General features: G+C 38.3%; 1 protein-coding gene across 7 annotated transcripts in view; it reads right to left on the reverse strand.

Moving 5' to 3' along the window:
• ALPK1 (alpha kinase 1) overlaps positions 1–23,608 on the reverse strand; it is a 121,520-nt gene that overhangs the window by 54,787 nt on the left and 43,125 nt on the right. For 5 of the 7 annotated variants that reach the window (XM_082837755.1, XM_082837751.1, XM_082837750.1 and 2 more), the window contains exons 3-4: positions 5,974–6,205; positions 1,533–1,687 (exon numbers count right to left, since the gene is read on the reverse strand). In XM_082837755.1, the coding sequence (XP_082693881.1) occupies positions 1,533–1,687; positions 5,974–6,094 (276 nt within the window). In that variant the 5' untranslated portion in view covers positions 6,095–6,205. The remainder of the gene's footprint in view (positions 1–1,532; positions 1,688–5,973; positions 6,206–23,608) is intronic. The other 2 variants (XM_082837753.1, XM_082837754.1) reach the window with 2 other exon arrangements.

Raw genomic sequence — 23,608 nt, forward strand, 5'->3', positions numbered from 1 at the left:
ACTCACTGGTCTGTTCCCCTAGGCAAGTTAATCTCCCTGCACCTTAATTTCCTCATCTGCAAAATGGGCTTGATAATGGTAATAATCACTGGAGGGCTACTTTGAGAATTAAATGACATGATGCATGTGCAAGCATTTTGTAAATCCTACAGTGATATACACACTACAGTTTTTGTTCCATTCCACTTCTCCACTAACAACAAGCACACTTATTTAAAACCCCTGGTTCACCACTGAATTCGTTCCAAGTATTCACTTTCCTTTGCGGTCCTCAGTCTGCTTAACCTCGGGTGTTTGCTTTTTGGAGGGCTGGAAAGTTTTTTTGGGGGAAGTTACTGTTCCTCCAGTAACAGTAATGACTGGACCACAGTAATGACTGTTGGAGTCATTGTCTCCAACAATGCTGTTATGTGTACATAGATTAGGGGATCTTCCCTGGATTTTTGTTTTAATAGGTAAAAACAATGTCTATATCTATACATTTATTTTGGGATGACCCCAAAACACATTCCCATGTAAACCAATAAAATAAAATTTTGGGAATATTATCATTGCTTGTAATGCCTGGTCTCCACACAAACGTCTACATTTTATGTGAGAAAAAAAATACAAGCTAATAGAGTCTCTTCTTTGATAATCATCTAAGAGAATGTAGGAAAAAAAAAAAAACACTATCAGAAAGGAAAATGGCACTCCTAGTAGCATCCCCAGAACCTAAGCCTGAAATCTGAGCTCAAGTCTGAGTTCATGTGTTATTCTTGAGGCTCTCTCCTATCTGAGGTAGAGGTACCCATTTGATTAGTTTCCAATAAATGAGTTGAGGAATAAGCATGCCAATGACTTTGACATGATACTTCCTGAACAGTGTGAATCATGAGGAGATAAGGGAGTGAACAGGATTCCAGGCAGGGCTCAGGGAAGGGACATGCCAGACCTCAGTAGCTTAGACAGCAAGTCACATGGATGAAATAGTGGTGAATTTATTTTTTTAACCTACCCAACTTTTAGAAAGTAGTATTTCAAAATAAAAATGCTATGAGGCATGGTGGAATCAAAACTACTGCTTCTGGCCCACCAAGAATATGCAAATAGGGACTTCCCTGGCAGTCCAGTGGTTAAGACTTCACATTCCAATGCAGGGGGTGAGGATTCAATCCCTGGTCGGGGAGCTAAGATCCCACATACCTCGCAGCCAAAAAACCAAAACATAAAAAACAGAAGCAATATTGCAACAAATTCAATAAAGACTTAAAAGAAAAGAATATATATATATTTTTAAGTCATGCAAATATTTCAGCATGACATGACCACCCTTCTTCACTTGTACTTGATTTGCCTTTCCAACAGAAGGTCTTATGGGCAAGCAAACCCTCTTAAAAAGCTTCCCCCCACACACATTAGTCAATCTGGCAGAGCCGACCATAAGGGTAGGGCTGTTTTATGCTTCAAAGAAATTTAATCTATTAGACCACTTAGAGGCTAAATGCCTCACTTGGGGGTGTCAGAGGAACAGGTGGTGTGGCTCTTCCTACCAGTAACTGCTCCAACCCGGCGCCAATCACATCCTGCAGGTTTGTTTTGTCCTCTGGGCCCACAGCTTGTTTGTACTGCCACTTTTCAGGCACGAAGGGCCACTTCATTTCCTTTGCCTCCTGGATCAGGGTTCTTAACTCGCTGGGGAGTGAAGCTGCAAAGGTCAGAGTTCAGGTAAGGAAATTGCAGTCAAAGAAAAGGCTGTTGAGTTACCAATGTTATGATGAAGCACCTCAGTGGCAAAAAAATTTTTCCTACCTCTTTCTGGCTGGCCTAACCTGGTGGTTCTGACTCAAAGAATAATAGCAAAAAGCTATCTGTCAGGGGTGGCCCTGGTCTACTTCGCCCTACGGGTAAATTGGGGTAGTCAGGCATTAAAAAAGGTTTTAGCAGGAAGTAAAGCACTTCAGTGACTATCTCTGCATGAAGAATCAGAGAAAGGAACGAAGGAAATATTATTTTTCCTGTAAAATGAGAACGGGACTGAGATGGAATGGCATTTGGGGCTTGTGGCAGCTGGGTAATGCAGAGAATCAATCTGTACAACCTCTTTTTTCTCCTCTAAGACCTCACCTCACCTCAGACTCTCCCTGTGGACTACATTTGAATATAGACAATGAATGCAAAAAAACCCATATCAATTTATTATGAAATGGCCTTGTTTCACATTAGGAGATATAGTTAATCTCTTAATAGACATCAAACCTAGTTAATTATATAAGTCAACAACCTCCTATCCAAACTTGGGAAACCCAAGCTCTGCAAACTAGAAGGTTTTTTTTAAGTTTGGCACCTGAACCAGACTTGAATTGACTAGAGGCTATTTATAATCTTGTTATAGTGAGATTAGTCAACATTTTGTTCTGAAAATTTTAATTTTTGACTGTAGATGCTGCCCCAGCTTCTACTGGAGTGTATATACACCATTCTAACATTTGAAAAAATTCTGAATTCTGCAGCACATGTGACCCCCCTCCAGGGCTGTGAATAAGGTATCATGGACTTGTATATATGACTGCCAGCTATAAATCTCCAGGTGCTTGTCTTGCAGACATCTCAGACTCAACATATCTAAAACTGAACTCATCACCTTTTTTCTAAATACTGTATTTCCCTCTCTGTTTTCTATTTTGATGAATGCTACTATCATTCACTGACTCGCCCAAGTCTGAAACCCAGAAGTTGGTCTAGACTTTTTGTTCTCTCTTCCTCCCTGAATCTAATTGGTTATCAAATTCTGTGGATCCTAAAATCGACTTCTTCCTTTTAATTATCAGTAATTCTTTCCTGAATCATTGTTTTCTATCTCCCCCCATCCATTTCATCTTCCAAACTGTTGATTCCCATTTTGCTAAAAACAAGATGGACCAGGCCATTGCTCTGCACAAAATTCTCCAATACTTTTGCACATCCTGTCCTCACTGTTTGCATTGCCCTCCCTCAATTGCCTCATGACCAAGCTCAGGCCCACTGACTTCATTCAGCATTCAGTGCAAACACTGCCACTTCTCATTAGCCCTGCCATGATCTCCCAGTGGAATTGAGATGTCCCTCATGAGTGCTCCCAAACCCACAGGTGCATGCTCCTTTCAGCGTTCATCCCACTGTTCTCTAGCCACATCTATCCTTTCATTGAACTGTGGACTGTCAGCTCCCTGAAAACTGGCATCACATCTTATCACTTTTGTAAATCACACCATGATGGTTAAAAGAAAGATTAGTCTCATGTTTACATGAGACATGCTAAATAAGACAAAAGAGATATGACAAAGAGAGTGAAAAAAAGAAGAGAAGGAAGAAAAGCTAACTCTGCCTTGGTTCATGATGTCTTCTTGAGTCCTTGCCACCAGCTGGGCAAATGTAAGGAAGTCTCCTGAGGGGAAGGACTGCTTGGCATTGAGGGGATAATGCATGGGCTATGTCAATGAAGGATCGATCTGGACTGACTACTAAGGATAACTTACAAGTATCACACTGAAACCATTGTCCCCCCACCCCCTGCCCCATTCAGTAACCCAGAACTACTGAGCACCCTCTGTGCAATGGCACTCCCCCAGTGAAAGCAAAACCACAAGGTTGGAAGCCTATGTGGTCACAATCTCCTCTTACCACCACTGACATAATTTTAATCTCTGAAAATGTTTCCAATATACATATAGAGAAAATTTCTTAAATGATTTTCTAAATAGTCATGAATAGGATGACTATTCAGTTCTGTTTGCTTAGGACAGTCCTATGTAATCATAGTGTACTTATTAATAGTGCTCTTTCACTCTCAAAAGTACTTCAATTCTGATAAATTATTTGGATACTCTGTCCATGAGTGTCAAGCTCAGGAGTCAAAGGATTAGTTAAATGACAACAGAAATGTGATTTCTGGATTCACAGAATTTCACTGTATTTTGGCAATGAATAGCTTTAAATATTTTCAAAATTTCTTCATGATGATATATTTGTCACAAATCCTTTTTTCCTCTTCATACCACCCTTTCCGTACAGATCGTGCCAGAACGTGGATAGTCCACTGGGGAATACTGAAATAAAAGATGCCTCTGAAGTACGTTTTAAAAATATATCTCTTTTTGGATTTCAGTTCCTTCTCTATCCCAGTGGATTAGAGTTGCTAGGACTAGTCACCCATGCTGACTATGACTATTTCTGAAGAAAAAGGATGGGGTTGAGAGGAAGAGGGAAAAGAATAAAACCCACAGTGTTCGTGTTCGAGTCTACCGGCTGGCCCTGTCGCCTTAAGTGACCCTGTACTAATGCCTTTCTCTGGGAGCACATGCGGGTGATGACATCAGTGGCGGTGGCAGCCCGACCCGTGAGCTAGAGCTGCTCAGAAACCACCTGCCGAGGGACAGGCTCCGTGTTCAGACTGTGTCCAACCACACTGATGGCGCTCGGGTGGACCACGCAACATGCAGTGGAGATGGGCGAATGCTGAGTTTGTCAATGGCTCAGCACAGGGTTCGTCCGCCATTGGTTTACTGGATTCAGCCACCCCCAGCAGTCTGCCCCTGACCGAGCAGTAGCCTCCTCTGCCTCTCTGGTCACTTACTTCCCCAAGAAGCTTACCTGAAGGGCCATGGCTAATTGAGTGATTTTGCAGTCGTGATTTGCCTTATCTGGAACTAAACTGATTATTTCTCCTATTCTGTGGCACTTGGGAAGAAAAAGAAAATGAAAATCCTTCCTGAATGAGGACTCAGAGTCTTCACTAAGGAGAACACAAAGCTTAAAGGAATTTGGGCTGAAGAGACAAAGGACATGATGTAGTAAAAGGAGAAGAGAAAAACTCCAGGAGAAATAACAGAACACAACGCACTGCCCCTGGGGAGAACCAGGACCAGCACTGGAGCAAGCGAAGTTAGACTCTGATGTATCTGGCTAGTAAAGAAAGAAAACACTAAGGCTGTGCAACAACTGGACATGGGGCATGTTATCTGGAAAAGAGCCTGGATGACAGGTTACAAAAAAATTAGACTTCTAAAGGCACCTAAAAGTTCTCTTATAAAAATATATGTGCCTATATACAAGAATGTGAGAAAAAGACTCTCCTAGAACCTTTTCCCATTACATAATCAACAACAACAAAAGAGATGAGGAGTGTGCTTTTTATATGGGGATCTTATTTCTGTAAGGAATAGCAAATGACTAAAAATACAAAGAAAAATATTAAAAGCACATAAAAGGGACACACTGATAGAAATGAAGGGAAATTTATCTGAATGCTAAAAAGAAATCTAAGAAGGCTGCCTCTTCAAAACTGGCTAAAGAAGAAATCAGAATTGCTTTAACTTTCTAGACTTTGTGATTGAAACTTCCCAAACAATGACTCATCTAAAACTATGAACGGCACAAACTATGAATGAGCAAAAAAGCCAAATTCTTAAACTCTGATAATGATGCAATAAGCATTTATCAGTATAAGTGGATTTATTTTACAAATGGCATGTAAATACAAGATAAGAAAATGTACTGATGATCAAAAAAGAGAGATGGGACTGATGAGATGACATATTTGTGGAAACTGTAGAAGTCTATGGAAACTGATGAGGCACAAAAGCCTAGTTTGAAAAAAAAGTATGTGCCACCATTCAGAAGTTGCTTCAATTTTTTAATAATTGAAATTTACATGCACCAGCCCACTTGGACCCTTTGTTCTTCTTGAACTAAACTGTTTCTTGTGGCCTCATGTTTACTGAAGCTTAAAATTAGAACTGGCAGCAATTCACTGCAACAAAGTGGGCTTCCTCCCCTGCCCGTCCACCCACAGCCCATGTCCCATTCATGCCCTAGAAATCCACTCATCTCTCTGTGGTCATCTGCCAAGAGAAGAAAAATAGGGCAGAGATGAGAATGTGTTGTTCAGACAGGGGAAAGGAGAGCAAACCTGCTGCTCCCCATTCCCCCCAGCACCTCCCATCAGGACCTCACCTCTGCACCGCTGGTCCTCCCTCTTGTCCTCCTCTAACACATCTGACGCCTCCAACAAGAGCTGGTCCAGCACTTGCTTGCACTCTTGCAGTAGCACAGCTACAGCTTTTTGATTATTCATGATGATTACCCTCCCTCGATGATGAGTCGAGTGTCCCTGGGTCTACAGTGATCAATTACCTAGGAGAAGACATCGATTCTCAATAAAAGAGCCCCTTCAAGCCTGAGGTACCTGGTGAACAAAAGAGGGGGAAAGATGATTAACTGAAGCATCATCAATTATCTGTAAGACTCAAGCAGGGAGGGATAATAGAGCAAACACATGAAAATACATGACAGCCCCTGAGGACTTTCTTAGGGGAGTGTGTGAAATTACTGCAGGGCCTGGTCTAGATGGGCAGCGCCTCGAAGTCATCAGAGAGCAGAAGGGAAAGGGTCCTGGTGCAGACCTGGTTACCCACAGTGAAGTCAGTGGAATCACATGGAGCCAAATGAAATGAATATACCCTATGATTCATGTATCTTCTGAATACCTCATATCAGTGCCTCTGGATCCCAGGGGCACCACACTTTCTTGCCTCTCTGGGAGTCTACAGGAAGCATCTGGCTAACAGTTCTAATATTCAGACACAAGCACATGGTAATATGAAGTTTACCACTCTCATAACCCACTGCTGATTTCCCCTGTGCAGTATTCTTTATGGTATTTAGCATCATATAATTTGGACCAAAATAGGCAATGACAGATGCCAAATTTAAAGCTCTTCACTGCCAGGCACATTGCCAAATAAAATAAAGAAATGTAATCCCAGAAAACCCAATTTCCTAGATCTATCATATGGATAGATCTACTTATATCCCATTTAACACATATACAGCTGAGAGACTTCTTATATAAATATGAGTATACTGTAATGAACTATTGCAGTCAAAGTAATTTCAGGAACAAAATAACCCACTGACTGTACAAAAAATGCCTGACAAATACTGAAAAGTCTCTTGATTAACAAATTTTTTTTAAATTGAAGTATAGTTGATTTACAATGTTGTGTTAGTTTCTGGTGTACAGCAAAGTGATTCAATTTCATATACATACACACACACATAACACACACACACACACATATATATATATGTTCTTGTTCAAATTCTTTTCCCTTATAGGTTATTACAAAATATTGGGTATAAGTTCCCTGTGTTATACAGTAGGTCCTTGTTGTTTATTTTCTATATAGCAGTTTAACAAATCATTTTGCTTGTTTTCCTTTTATTAAAGAATGTACATTGTAAACAAAACAAAGGAAGTTATTCTCTTTCTGAATTTGCCAGAATAGACAGTGGAGCTGCTGTCTGGTTGTGACACTCTTGTATGGCATGTAGAATCTTATTACCAAAGAAAGAGAATCTGAAAAGGAAGAAAGTACAACAGATATATGATCTACTCCCTCTGTTATCTAGCAGATCCATGAAACACAATATTTTACTGTTTTAGTAATCATTAAAACTATTAAACCAGTGAATTATTGTGTTGGTGTTGGGGAAAATGTGCTCTGCTACACAATGGCCTCACTTTAAGAAGCTGATTTTGAATCTGAAATAGCAAGAAAGTGTTTTTCTATCTTTTATCTATTCTATGACTTAACAGGAACAGAAAATGAAGGATGAACTGTGAAATCTAAACTCTGTAATTTTCATTCTAACCTGAATTTTATCCTCGCTGTACTTTAGGTTTTCATTCACACACACACACACACACACACACACACACACACACACACACACACACAGAAGTGCCAAAGCAAAGTTTTAGGATGCAACAGACTTGTTTCATGAAGACAATCATGTATTCGTTGATGAAGAACACAAGCAGAGTTTTCATACAACAGTCTTGTTACTTGAAAGAGCATTTACATAAGTGAAGTCATGAAATTAGTTACTGGAAGCATTTAAACATAAATATAAATTTAATCTCTTTTCTGTTTAAGATGTTTCATAGAGTATTCCTGCATGGATTGGGTTGTTGGACTGGTTTTCAGTGTCCCTTTTAGCTCAAGTGTTTATGTCAATGTTTTGTGGTACAAGCTGACCATTAGTTTGCCTTTCTATGAAAAGAACTAAACAGTAAGGGTTGGTCAGAGAGTTAATCAGTAGACTAGAGTGAGCAAGAGGCCATGTAGCAATGATAGCCCATTCCCACCATTCCCTGAAAAAGGGAGATGGTGACTATAATGGAAGGTTAGTATGGAAATTGGGAAATGCAGTTGGTGGATGAGAAAGTTAAGAACAAACTTTGTTTGGAATGAGTAACGGGTGAGTAGGACTCTCACTTTTCTTCAAGTCCTAAAGTAAATCAAGAAGGGAGTTCACTTTCCCAGGATCCTTTTTACAGGACTTCATATAGAAATAGAGGTATAAAAAGAAAGTATGAAGAGCTCATGCACAAAGAAATAAAACTGCACTATAATATAATTTTAATAGCACATCACCCCTTTGTCTAAAGGCTTAATGTTTTATTAGTGCTGTATCATCCTCTTAGGGTAGACAGTAGTCTTCCATTATAAATTTTAACTGCTTTGTTTCTGTTAATATTTTAAGCAGAGAGAGTATGTAGTAAAGAAAAGACCTAGAAATAGGAAAACTAATATACATAATAGTGCTCAACAACTAATTCCACTTCATTCTCTACTATTAACTATTTGTGAGACCTCTGAGTTTCACTTTTGAGATTCACTTTTCTCATCTATATTTTGAGGGGATTGGTTGGGAACAATTGTTAAAATGTTTCCAGGTCTTAAATTACATATTCAGCAGCAGTTTAGATAGACCAGGTTGTCTTATCTAAAGAATAGATAGACTAAAGAATATCTGATATTTATTTACTGAAAAATTCCTGGCTCTTTTCAGAACCCTTAAGTGTAATATTTTTATGCATACTCTTCTCTGTGGGTTAGAAGTATGGGCTTGAATCTTAGAGGCTGATTACTAAATATTCTTCTTTGCTTTTGTTTCCTCACTTGAAACCCTGATTCCTGATGCACAGGATCATAAATCTCTTCCTTTTGTCTAAGTGCTGTGAAAGAGAGATAAGATACATGGTTTTGTGAGGGCAAACAACAGGACTTGACCTAAGCATTTGGGTAAGGATAGGGCAGGTCAAGGGGGGCTTCTCTGAGGATGTGATGCCTGAATTAACCTCTGAAAGAGGAACAGGGCTTAATGAAGTTAAAATGGTAGGGAACAGTCCTAACCTAGAAGGAAATATAGAGGGAATGAAAGAAGGTCAGGTTGGCTGAACTAGACATAAAAGGAAAAAGGTGACATGAAGTGATGCTGGAGAGGTAAGCAGGGACTGTGGAGGGCCTTGTGTGCCAGGTAAGGAATTTTGTGTTTACCCTAAGAGTCACAGAAAACTACTGGTAGCAGTAGGAACACAACCAGATTTACATTTGGGAATGATCATTCTGTTTTGAACGTAGTTTGTATATAAGGGGGCAGGGAGGAAGAGGGTGACTGCAGGAAGATCAGTTAGGTACTTATTGCAATAATCCAGGTGAGAGATACAAGGACTTTGGACCAGAGTGATGATATCAGAGATATGGAAAATTGGACAGATTTGAGAACTGTTTAGGGAGTATATGCACTGTTGGTGTTGGATGGCTATGAATGGTCTTAAGGATGAGTCCCAAATTTCTACCTCACCATAGCTCAAAACTGAATAGATGATGTTAGCATACTTTGAGACAGGGAACATAGACGAGAAAAGACATAAATACACCTTCTACTTCTAGCAATAAAGACAGTAAGGAAGCTAAATCATACAGTTCAACATAAGCAATCAAATTTTAACCAAGAAAGCATGTCTAAAACGGAAGAAGAGATTTCCAAGATAATGAATGTTTATTACTTGTGACTTCCCAAACTATACCAAAGATATTCTTTATACTTTTTGAAAGTTATAGCATTTCCCCCTTTCCCTGTAGAATTCAGGAGAGACAATAGGAAGAAATATTGTAACATGAGAAACACTGTGGAATCCAACCATCTGTCTAGACTTGTATGGTTCATTGTTAGGCATAACAGAGGCTGGAGCCCAGGAAATTTTCCTTCAGGCAACAGTCCCGCTGAAAATTTTGGTCAGCTTCATTTATAAAGGAATCATTTTCAATTTTAACACATATTGATTTTTGCCCCCCTGAACTGTGATGCTCTGTAAGCTATACATTATTTCTAAATTGGAAAATGGATGTTTCCCAATATTTTTTATAATCTATGAATTATTTTTTTCTATTTTAACGTCCCCCCATATATTTTTTCTTTAAAAATCAAATAGAAAGAGACCAGAAAAAGCAAACAAACATGCAAACAGATAACTCTAGAATAAGTTAGAGTCATATACTCTAAGGCACACATGCACACACATAGCCATATGGTTATTTGTTCATACACTCTGTGTTTGATTTTGGCATGTGAACACTTTAGTTTTATTAATGACTAAGAATTTAGCTGAGTAGCTGATTTATAGAATAACTGGCAAGTCAGCCATCATTAGAAAGAAGCACATCAGTGGATTATTCAAAGCCCCATTTCTTTTGGCATTTGTGTTTAAGTTTTTTTCACTGGACAATCAGTATACTTATTAGGGGGTAAATTAGGGAAAATAAAAGAACTCCAAAGGTATTCCATGGTCTACTGGCTGCCACCTTTGTAATAAATGACCAGCCAACTAGTGAGAATCCTTAGGCTTGAAGATGTGGGGAAGCATAAAGAGGTAAAAGAGATGACTCCTACTGTCAAGAAGTTTACAATGTAATTAGAGGAATAAGACATAAATATATAAAAAATGAACTATTCAAAGCATATCACACATGATTGTATTCTAAATGCTCTATTTAAATTATCTTTGTTGGAATTTAATTAATGGTTGGTTAAATTTATAAGCAAGTTTAAAGAGCTCATTTAATTCATATGCACATGAATAATTATACTAAAAGTACTTTTTCATCTACATTCAAAATTATGTATCACATTGTTTCTAGGAGAAAATATATTCTGGTCTCCCACATAGAACAACAAGAATAAGTTTCTCTAATCAGGCCCCAGCAATGACAATCCAGACTTTCCCACCTTTTCACCCTCTTCTGAGCAACACCACACATCAACTCTGACCATATTACCTCTTGCACTGGTTGGTGGTCGAATGGGTAAATAAAAGAAGAAAAAGAAATCTGACTGGAGAGTAATACAACTGTGCAGCTTGGTTAGATACGTTTGGGTGACAGCCATTTGTTAGCATTTTAAAACTGCATGAAAAGGGAGAAGGAGAAGGCAACTTCTAAGCCACAAAAAACCTAAAGGGTAGACTTCTCTTTCTAGCAGTATGGAAGACGATATGCTCTGACCAACATTCCTGCTGAAAACAACTAAAAATGCTGGAAAAACGTGTTAAAATATCTAAAATATATCAATGAAATGGCAAAAAAGGAAGGACTACTCAGAAGACAAAAATCAAGTAAAAGCTGGAACCCAGAAAGTTAACACAGAGGCTAGCGTTTGCCTTGAGTGTATTTGCCAAACACTGTGAGTTGAAACTGGTTTTCACTGTTTTGGAACATGGGAGGATAGGAAATAAAACCAAAGGCCTACCCAGGAGGGAGTAAAAGAGGAGACTCCCCCCTGCATAAAACTGAGATCCTAAAACGTTGCACTTTTAGTGTAGGGGTGAGCTAAAAATATATTCTCATCTTCTTCCCCTACCTGCCAGGAAAATTTTCTGTGGCAAAACATGCTGCTTCAAGGAGGAGAACAAAATTTTTTCCCTTGCAAATTGGAAGGCACAGGTCTGCAAAACCTCTGTCTGATAATAATTATTATTTTTTTAATAGATTTTATTTGCTTATTTATTTATGGCTGCGTTAGGTGTTCGTTGCCACACGTGAGCTTTCTCTAGTTGCAGCAAGTGGGGGCTATGCTTTGTTGTGGTGCACGGGCTTCTCATTGTGGTGTCTTCTCCACTCTTCTTGTGGAACACGGGTTCTAGGCACATGGGCTTCAGTAGTTGTGGCACATGGGCTCAGTAGTTGTGGCTTGTGGGCTCTACAGCGCAGGCTCATTAGTTTTGGTGCACAGGCTTAGGTGCTCTGCAGCATGTGGGATCATCCTGGACCAGGGCTTGAACCTGTGTCCCCTGCATTGGCAGCTGGATTCTTAACCACTGTGCCACCAGGGAAGCCCCATCTAGCTGATAATTATTTTTAAATAAACTATTTACAAATGAGCCCAGGTTGGTGGTTTTCTCAGGCAACTGGTGGAATGAAACATAATCTTCTCTAAAGGAATCTGATTTCAATCCAAGTTTCAAAGACTGTCACCTATAAAATACCAAGAAACATGAGCTCCTGGTCAAAGCTCTCAAAATGCATAAGATAAAAAGAAACAATGAATGAAAGCAGAAACAACAGATAGTAAAATTAGACCTACAAAAGACTATAGATAATGGAATTATCAGATATATACTACAAAATATACATGTTTAAAGAACTGAAAGACTAATGTTGAGTGTATGAGGAAAGAGCAAGAAACTATAAAAAGGGACAAGCATATTGAAAAAGAATCAAATACAATTTCTACAAACAAAAAACATAATAAAAATTTTAAATTCAGGGCATTGGATATATTGATAAAACATTAGCTCTGGCTAAAGACAGAATTTTTGAACTGAAAAATACATCAGAACACATCACCTAGAATGCAACAGAAAAAGACAAAGGGATGGAAAATACAAGACAGATTAAGAAACACAGAGGACTGATGGAAAAGCTCTAACATATATTCAGAGTCTTAGATGGAAAGAAGCTGAGGAAGCAGAAGAAATTTGGAGAGATAATGACTAACAACTTTTAGACCAGGAGAAAGACAATAATCAAAATTCCCATAATACTCAAGCAGGATAAATTAATAAAAATTCATACCTAGAAATATCAGAGTGAAACTAGGTAACACAAAAGACATAGAGAAGATCTTTAAAATGGCCAGAGAGAAAAGACAGATTATCTTCAAAGAAATAACAATGAATTTATAGGTAGCTACCTAAAAGCAAGAGTGGAAACTAGAAGACAGTGAAAAGATAGCTTTAATATGCTAGGAGGGGAAACCATACAAAATAAAGGTATTTAAAAATAAACATCAACAGTTCCAAACATACCTCTATAGTATGTACTTTAGATAAAAGGAAAGTGGTCACGGATGAAAGGCTTGAGATTCAAGGAGAAGTAATAATAATAAAAGTGGTAAGTTACTGGCTAAGTATACACAAACATTGATTGTATAACGCTACAGAAACAATGTCTGTCTTGTGGATGAAAAAAATAGAACAATACACATACAAACACCAACAGCATATATGTCAGGAGGAAAGTGAGCGACATTAAAGTTTTCTAAGATCCTTGAGTTGGTCAGGAGGAGTGGAGACATTAATTTTAGACTATGATAAAATGTCTAAGATAATCCATAAAAAATTAAAATAAAACATATAACTTTGAAACTAGTGAAAGGAAAAAAAATGAAAAAAACCAATCTAAAAGAAGGCAAGAAAAAAAGAAAATCAAGAAATATACTTCTAAATGACTCACAGGTCAAAGAAGTCACTATTATGGAAATTAGAAAATATTATAATGGAATGACAAATACTACATATCAAAATGGAATTCAGTCAAAGTGGAAGATAAACATATTAATGCTTCCAATAAATACACATGGGTTAAATACTACAGTAAAATGATAATGATAGACTAGATTAAAAAATAGCTACATGGGGCTTCCCTGGTGGTGCAGTGGTTGAGAGTCCCGCCTGCCGATGCAGGGGACACAGGTTCGTGCCTGGTCCGGGAAGATCCCACATGCCACGGAGCGGCTGGGCCCGTGAGCCATGGCCACTGAGCCTGCGCATCCGGAGCCTGTGCTCCGCAATGGGAGAGGCCACAACGGTGAGAGTCCCGTGTACCGCAAAAAATCAAAAAAGAAAGCAAAAACAAACAAACAACAACAAAAATAGCTACATGGATTTAGGTAAGCGTAAGAATATGGAAATATTAAAAGTAGTAAGATGAAAAAAGATATAGAAAAATACTAACTAAAAGAAAGCTGATGTAGCTATATTAATATCAGATAAAACAGATTTTAAGGCAAAAGGCATTAGAACCGATGAAAAGGTCACTTCACGATGATACATAGTTCAGCTCACCAGAAAGGTATGGCAATGCTAACTTTGCATATATCTAGTAGCATAACTTTAATATATATGAAACAAAAATTGAAAGAATCATACAGAAAAATATGCAAATACATAATAATAGTGGGAAAATTTAACACACTTCTCTTAGAAGCTAACATATTAAGCAAATGAAAGTCAGAAATGATATCATTGATTTGATCAACAGAATTGACCAACGGATCTAATAGATATTTATGAAACAGCATACTCAACATTAGCAGAATACACATTATTTTGAAGCATACCTGGAACATTTACAAGAATTTAACACCTGCTGTGCCATAAAAGAAATCTCAGCAAATTTCAAAGGATTAATATCAAACAGATGACATGAACTAAATAACAAAAGAGAGGAGGGCCCTGAACCAAGATGGTGGAGTAGAAGGATGAGCTCTGGATCCCTCCTGTGAGAACACCAGGATCACAACTAGCTGCTGGACAATCATCAACAAGATGACACTGGAACTCACCAAAAAAGATACCCCATGTCCAAAGACAAAGGAGAAGCCACAGTGAGATGGTAGGAGAGGGGCAATAACAGCAAAATCAAATCCCATAACTGCTGGGTGGGTGACTCACAGACCGGAGAACACATACCACAGAAGTCCACCCACAGCAGTGAAGGTTCTGAGCCCCATGTCAGGCTTCCCAACCTGGGGGTCCAGCCAAAGGGGGAGGAATTCCTAGAGAATCAGACTTTGAAGCCTAGTGGGATTTGATTGCAGGACTTCGACAGGACTGGGGGAAACAGAGAATCCACTCTTGGAGGGCACACACAAAGTAGTGTGCACATCGGGACCCAGAGGAAGGAGCAGTGACCCCAGGGGAGACTGAACCAGACCTACCTGCTAGTGTTGGAGGGTCTCCTGCAGAGGCGGGTGGTGGCTGTGGCTCACCGTGGGGACAAGGACACTGGCAGCAGAAGTTCTGGGAAGTACTCCTTGATGTGAGCCCTCCCAGAGTCAGCCATTAGCCCCACCAAAGAGCCCGGGTAGGCTCCAGGGTTGGGTTGCCTCAGGCCAAACAACCAAAAGGGAGGGAACCCAGCCCCACCCATCAGCAGTCAAGCAGATTGAAGTTTTACTGAGCTCTGCCCACCAGAGCAACAGTCATCTCTACTCACCACCAGTCCCTCCCATCAGGAAACTTGCACAAATCTCTTAGTTACCTTCATACACCAGAGGGCAGACAGCAGAAGCAAGAAGAACTACAATCCTGCAGCCTGTGGAACAAAACCCACATTCACAGAAAGATGAACAAGATGAAAAGGCAGAGGGCTATATACCAGATAAATGAATAAGATAAAACCCCAGAAAAACAACCAAATGAAGTGGAGATAGGCAACCTTCCAGATAAAGAATTCAGAATAATGATAGGGAAGATGATCCAGGACCTCGGACAAAGAATGGAGGCAAAGATCAAGAAGATGCAAGAAATGTTTAACAAAGACCTAGAAGAATTAAAGCACAAACAAACAGAGATGCACAATACAATAACTGAAATGAAAACTACACTAGAAGGAATCAATAGCAGAATAACTCAGGCAGAAGAATGGATAAGTGACCTGGAAGACAGAATGCTGGAATTCACTTCTGCGGAACAGAATAAAAAAAGAATGAAAAGAAATGATGACAGCCTAAGACACCTCTGGGACAACATTAAACACAACAACATTCGCATTATATAGGTCCTAGAGGAGAAGAGAGAGAGAAAGGACCCGAGAAAATATCTGAAGAGATTATAGTCGAAAACTTCCCTCACATGCGAAAGGAAATAGCCACCCAAGCCCAGGAAGCGCAGCGAGTCCAATACAGGAAAAACCCAAGGAGAAACAAGCCGAGACACATAGTAATCAAACTGGCAAAAATTAAAGACAAAGAAAAATTCTTGAAAGCAGCAAGGGAAAAAGGACAAATAACATACAAGGGAACTCCCAGAAGGTTAACAGCTGATTTCTCAGCAGAAACTCTACAAGCCAGAAGGGAGTGGCATGATACACTTCAAGTGATGAAAGGGAAGAACCTACAACCAAGATTACTCTACCCAGCAAAGATTTCATTCAGATTAGATGGAGAAATCAAAAGCTTTACAGACAAGCAAAAGCTAAGAGAATTCAGCACCACCAAACCAGCTCTACAACAAATGCTAAAGGAAGTTCTCTAAGTGGGAAACACAAGAGAAGAAAAGGACCTACAAAAAACAAACCCAAAACAATTAAGAAAATTGTCATAGGAACATACATATCAATAATTACCTTAAATGTGAATGGATTAAAAGCTCCAACCAAAAGACACAGGCTTGCTGAATGGATACAAAAACAAGACCCATCTATATGCTGTCTACAAGAGACCCACTTCAGACCTAGGGACACTTACAGAAAGGATGAGGGGATGGAAAAAGATATTCCATGAAAATGGAAATCAAAAGAAAGCTAAAGTAGCAATACTCATATCAGAAAAAATGGACTTTAAAATAAAGAATGTTACAAGAGACAACGAAGGACACTACATAATGATCAAGGGATCAATCCAAGAAGAAGATATAACAATTATAAGTATATATGCACCCAACATAGGAGCACCTCAATGCATAAGGCAACTGTTAACAGCTATAAAAGAGGAAATCGACAGTAACAGTAATAGTGGGGGACTTTAACACCTCACTTACGCCAGTGGACAGATCATCCAAACAGAAAATTAATAAGGTAACACAAGCTTTAAATGACACAATAGACCAGGTAGATTGAATTGATATTTATAGGACACTCCATCCAAAACCAGCAGATTACACATTCTTCTCAAGTGCGCACGGAACATTCTGCAGGATAGATCACATCTTGGGTCACAAATCAAGCCTCAGTAAATTTAAGAAAACTGAAATCATATCAAGCATCTTTTGTGACCACAACACCATGAGATTAGAAATGAATTACAGAGAAAAAACCGTAAAAAACACAAACACATGGAGGCTAAACAATACATTACTAAATAACCAAGAGATCACTGAAGGAACCAAAGAGGAAATCAAAAAATACCTAGAGACAAATGACAATGAAAACACGACTATCCAAAACCTACGGGATGCAGCAAAAGCCGTTCTAAGAGGGAAGTTTATAGCTATACAAGCCCACCTCAATAAACAAGAAAAATCTCAAATAAACAATCTAACCTTACATCTAAAGGAACTAGAGAAAGAAGAACAAACAAAACCGAAAGTTAGCAGAAGGAAAGAAATTATAAAGATGAGAGCAGAAATAAATGAAATAGAAACGAAGAAAACAATAGCAAAGATCAATAAAACTAAAAGCTGGCTCTTTGAGAAGATAAACAAAATTGATAAACCATTAGCCAGACTCATCAAGAAGAAAAGGGAGAGGACTCAAATCAATAAAATTAGAAATGAAAAAGGAGAAGTTACAACAGACACCACAGAAATACAAAGCATCCTAAGAGACTACAAGTAACTCTATGCCAATAAAATGGACAACCTGGAAGAAATGGACAAATTCTTAGAAATGCACAACCTGCCAAGACTGAACCAGGAAGAAATAGAAAATATGAACAGACCAATCAGAAGGAATGAAATTGAAACTGTGATTAAAAATTTTCCAACAAACAGAAGTCCAAGAACAGATGGCTTCACAGGGGAATTCTATAAAATATTTAGAGAAGAGCTAACACCCATCCTTCTCAAACTCTTCCAAAAAATTGTGGAGGAAGGAACACTCCCAAACTCATTCTACGAGGCCACCATCACCCTGATACCAAAACCAGACAAAGATACTAAAAAAAAAAAAAAAAAAATGACAGACCAATATTACTGATGAATATAGACGCAAAAATCCTCAACAAAATACTAGCAAACAGAATCCGACAACACGTTAAAAGGATCATACACCACGATCAAGTGGGATTTATCCCAGGGATGATAGGATTCTTCAATATACACAAACCAATCAATGTGATACACCATATTAACAAACTGAAGAATAAAAACCACATGACCATCTCAGTAGATGCAGAAAAAGGTTCTGACAAAATTCAACACCCATTTATGATAAAAACTCTCCAGAAAGTGGGCATAGAGGGAACCTACCTCAACATAATAAAGGCCATATACGACAAACCCACAGCAAACATTTTCAATGGTGAAAAACTGAAAGCATTTCCACTAAGATCAGGAACAAGAAAAGGATGTCTACACTCACCACTATTATTCAACATAGTTTTGGAAGTCCTAGCCATGGCAAACAGAGAAGAAAAAGAAATAAAAGGAATACAAATTGGAAAAGAAGAAGTAAAACTGTCACTGTTTGTAGATGACATGATACTTTACATAGAGAATCCTAAAGATGCCACCAGAAAACTACTAGAGCTAATCAATGAATTTGGTAAAGTTGCAGGATACAAAATGAATGCACAGAAATCTCCTGCATTCCTATACACTAATGATGAAAAATCTGAAGAGAAATTAAGGAAACACTCCCATTTACCATTGCAACAAAAAGAATTAAATACCTAGGAATAAACCTACCTAGGGAGACTAAATACCAGTATGCAGAAAACTGTAAGACACTGATGTAAGAAATTAAATATGACACCAACAGATGGAGAGATACACCATGTTCCTGGATTGGAAGAATCAATATTTTCAAAATGACTATACTACTCAAAGCAATCTACAGATTCAATGCAATCCCTATCAAATTACCAATGGCAGTTTTTATGGAACTAGAACAAAAAATCTTAAAATTTGTATGGAGACACAAAAGACCCTGAATAGCCAAAGCAGTCTTGAGGGAAAAAAACGAGCTGGAGGAATCAGACTCCCTGACTTCAGACTATACTACAAAGCTACAGTAATCAAGAAAATATGGTCCTGGCAGAAAAACAGAAGCACAGATCAACGGAACAAGATAGAAAGCCCAGAGATAAACCCACGCACCTATGGTCAACTAATCTATGACAAAGGAGGCAAGGATAGACAATGGAGAAAAGACAGTCTCTTCAATAAGTGGTGCTGGGAAAACTGGACAGCTACACATAAAAGAATGAAATTAGAACACACCCTAACACCACACACAAAAATAAACTGAAAATAGATTCGAGACCTAAATGTAAGACCAGACACTATAAAACTCTTAGAGGAAAACATAGGAAGAACACTGTTTGATATAAATCACAGCAAGGTCTTTTTTGATCCACCTCCTAGAGTAATGGAAATAAAAACAAAAATAAACAAATGGGACCTAATGAAACTTCAAAGCTTTTGAACAGCAAAGGAAACCATAAACAACACGAAAAGACAACCCTCAGAATGGGAGAAAATATTTGCAAAGGAATCAATGGACAAAGGATTAATCTCCAAAATATATAAACGGCTCATGTAGCTCAATATCAAAAGAAAAACGAACCCAGTCCAAAAATGGGCAGAAGACCTAAATAGACATTTCTCCAAAGAAGACATACAGATGGCCAAGAAGCACATGAAGAGCTGCTCAACATCACTAATTATCAGAGAAATGCAAATCAAAACTACAATGACGTATCACCTCACACCAGTTAGAATGGGCATCATCGGAAAATCTACAAACAACAAATGCTGGAGAGGGTGTGGAGAAAAGGGAACCCTCTTGCACTGTTGGTGAGAATGTAAATTGATACAGCCATTATGGACAACAGTATGGAGGTTCCTTAAAAAACTAAAAATAGAATTACCATATGATCCAGCAATCCCACTACTGGGCATATACCCAGAGAAAACCATAATTCAGAAAGACACATGCACCCCAATGTTCACTGCAGCACTATTTACAATAGCCCGGTCATGGAAGCAACCTAAATGCCCATCGACAGACGAATGGATAAAGAAGATGTAGTACATATATACAATGGAATATTACTCAGACATAAAAAGGAACGAAATTGGGTCATTTGTTGAGATGTGGATGGATCTAGAGACTGTCATACAGAGTGAAGTCAGTCAGAAAGAGAAAAACAAATATCATTTATTGATGCATATATGTGGAACCTAGAAAAATGGTACAGATGAACTGGTTTGCAGGGCAGGAATTGAGACACAGATGTACAGAACAAACGTATGGACACCAAGAGGGGAAAGCCGCAGGGGGGTGGTGGTGGTGGTGTGATGAATTGGGCGATTGGGATTGACATATATACACTGATGTGTATAAAACTGATGACTAATAAGAACCTGCTGTATAAAAAAATAAAATAAAATTTAAAAATTAAGAAAAGGGCTTCCCTGGTGGTGCAGTGGTTGAGAGTCCGCCTGCCGACGCAGGGGACGCGGGTTCGTGCTCCGGTCCGGGAAGATCCCACATGCCACGGAGCGGCCGGGCCCCTTTGCCATGGCTGCTGAGCCTGCGAGTCTGGAGCCTGTGCTCCGCAACGGGAGAGACCACAACAGTGAGAGGCCTGCGTACCGCAAAAAAAAAAAAAAAAAAAAATTAAAAATTAAGAAAAAAAATATACAGATGACACTGTATGGCCAAAATTCAATTAAGTTGGTAATCAATAATGAAAAGTTGACTAGATAAAAACCCTTATATAAATGAAAATTAAGAAATATGCTTCTAAATAACTCACAGTTCAAAGAAGTTATCATTATGAAAATTAGAAAATATTAAAACGGAATGATAAGCACTACATATCAAAAAGTGTGGAATTTGGTCAAAGTGCAATGTAGAAGGACATTTATAGCCCAAATACTTATAACAGAGAAAGAAAGAATTATGGAAAATTAATGAGTTAAGCTTATATAACCAAAACTAAGGAAATGAATAGAAAAAGTAAACTAAAAGAAAGTAGAGGAAAGAAAATAAAGAGCAGAAATTAATGAAATAAAAAAACAAATAATAGGAAGATCAAGAAAATAAAATTCAAAAGACCAATGAAATTGACAAATTACCGGTAAACTTGATTGGGCAAATAAATCCAATCTTATGCAAAATATTTTTAAAATCAGCAACAAATGGCTAGAAAATATAATTTAATAAAAATATACCATTTACAATGGTATAAAATATGTAAGTTATAATAAAAACAATATATGTGTATATATAAAGTACCTAAGAATAATTCTAACAATAAATATGCAAGACATTTAGAGAGAAATTATAAAACTTACTTCGTTGAAAGATATTAATGAAAATCTAAATACATGAGGAGATACCCCATGTTAGTAGCATGGAAAACTCAATATTATCAAGACATCAATTTCTCCAAGTTAATCTAAATTATTAATGCAATTCCAAGCAAAATAAACAGCTCTGTGTGTGCTTGTCTTTGTGTGCATCCTTACAAAATGATTCTAAAATTTATGTGGGAGAACAAAGTTCAAGAATAATCAAGATACTCCTAGTGAAAAATAACGAGGAGAGGGGGTGTCACACCAGATGTCAATAATTAATACAAAATGACATTAAATGATACAAAAATTACTGGCACTAGGATAGACCAAATGGATCTTCTAAATTAAATCAGGAGCCCAGCAAAGGACCCACGTACATATGAAAACTTGATTTATTACAGAGCTCAATATATGACACTGAGCTAATTGTTTTTTTAAAAATCAATATAGGGACTTCCCTGGTGGTACAGTGGTTAAGAATCCACCTGCCAATGCAGGGGACACGGGTTCAAGCTCTGGTCCAAGAAGATCTCACATGCCGCGGAGCAACTAAGCCCGTGCATCACAACTACTGAGGCTGTGCTCCAGAGCCCCCATGCTACAACTACTGAAGCCCCCATTTTTAGAGCCCGTGCTCCGCAGCAAGAGAAGCCACTGCACTGAGAGGCCCACGCACCGCAATGAAGAGTAGCTCCCGCTCGCCTCAACTAGAGAAAGCCTGCACGCAGCAACGAAGACCCAACACAGCCAAAAATAAACAAACAAATAACTAAATATGTATTTTTTTTTTTTGTGGTACGCAGGCCTCTCACCGCTGCGGCCTCTCCCGTTGCGAAGCATAGGCTCCGGACGCGCAGGTCCAGCGGCCACGGCTCACGGGCCCAGTGGCTCCGTGGCATGTGGGATCCTCCCAGACAGGGGCACGAACCCATGTCCCCTGCATCGGCAGGCGGACTCTCAACCACTGCGCCACCAGGGAAGTCCAATAAATAAATATTTTGAAAAAATAAAATAAAATCAATCCAAGTCACAGACCAAAAAGTGAAAGACAAAACCATGAAAGAAAAAAAAAAAAGACAAAACCATGCAACTTTCTAAAAAAGAATACCTACAAGAGAATATCTTTATGAGTTTTGGTTAGGAAAGAATTTCTTAAACACTTGCAAAAAAAATGCTAATTATAAAGGAAAAGACATATATTTAATTAACTGGAAAGATGAGTTTCTGATTAGTAAAAAGTCATCAAAAAAGAAAGTGAAAAGAGAAGTCACAAACTGGGAGAAAGTATTTGTAAAATATGTAACTGACAAAAAATTTCTATCCAGAATGTGTAAAGAATTCCTATAAACCAATGAGAAAAGGACTAACCACATAGTAGAAAAAGAATGAGCAAAATAATTGAACGAAACTTCACACAAGTAAACATGAATGGCCAATCAACTTATGAAAAGTGTCCAACCTCATTAGTAATTTGGAAATATATATTCAAACCACAATGAAAAAACATTCACAACTTCTTGATTGGAAAAAAAATGTAAGTTGGATAACAGTTGTCAAGAACAGTCAATATTAGTTACTCCCATCCACCACTGTTTGGTATTATCCAATAAAATCAAAGATGCACACACACTATGACCCAGTGTCACTCTTAGGCATATATTCTAGGGAAGCTCCTGGACCTGTGTCAACAGGACATGTGTAAGACTGTCCACAGTGACAGCTTGTAATAGCAAACAAACAAAAGGAAACAATCTGAATGTCCATCAATATAGGAGAATGACTTAGAAAACTGAAGTACAGTTATACATTGGAATAGAATAAGCAAATGAACGAATTACAGTTACATACAACATGGATGAATCTTCGAAATAAAAAAGGAAGTCACAGATGAATACATGCATAAAATTTATAAACATTCACAGCTAAAAAACATACATAGGATACAAATATATAAGGTAAAATTACAAACAAAAGGGAATGATAAACTAAAAATTAAGAATAGTGGGGACTTCCCTGGCGGTCCAGTGGTTGAGACTTCGCCTTCCAATACCGGTGGGGGTGCAGGTTCGATCCCTGGTCGGGGAGCTAAGATCCCACATGCCTCACAGCCAAAAAACCAAAACATAAAACAGAAGCAATATTGTAACAAATTCAACAAGGACTTAAAAAATAAAAATAGTGGATTTACTGAGGGAAGAGTGAAGAAGACGGGAG

This window comes from Leucopleurus acutus (genome assembly GCF_964270905.1).
Source record: "Leucopleurus acutus genome assembly, chromosome: 4".
Taxonomy (NCBI): Eukaryota; Metazoa; Chordata; class Mammalia; order Artiodactyla; family Delphinidae; genus Leucopleurus; species Leucopleurus acutus.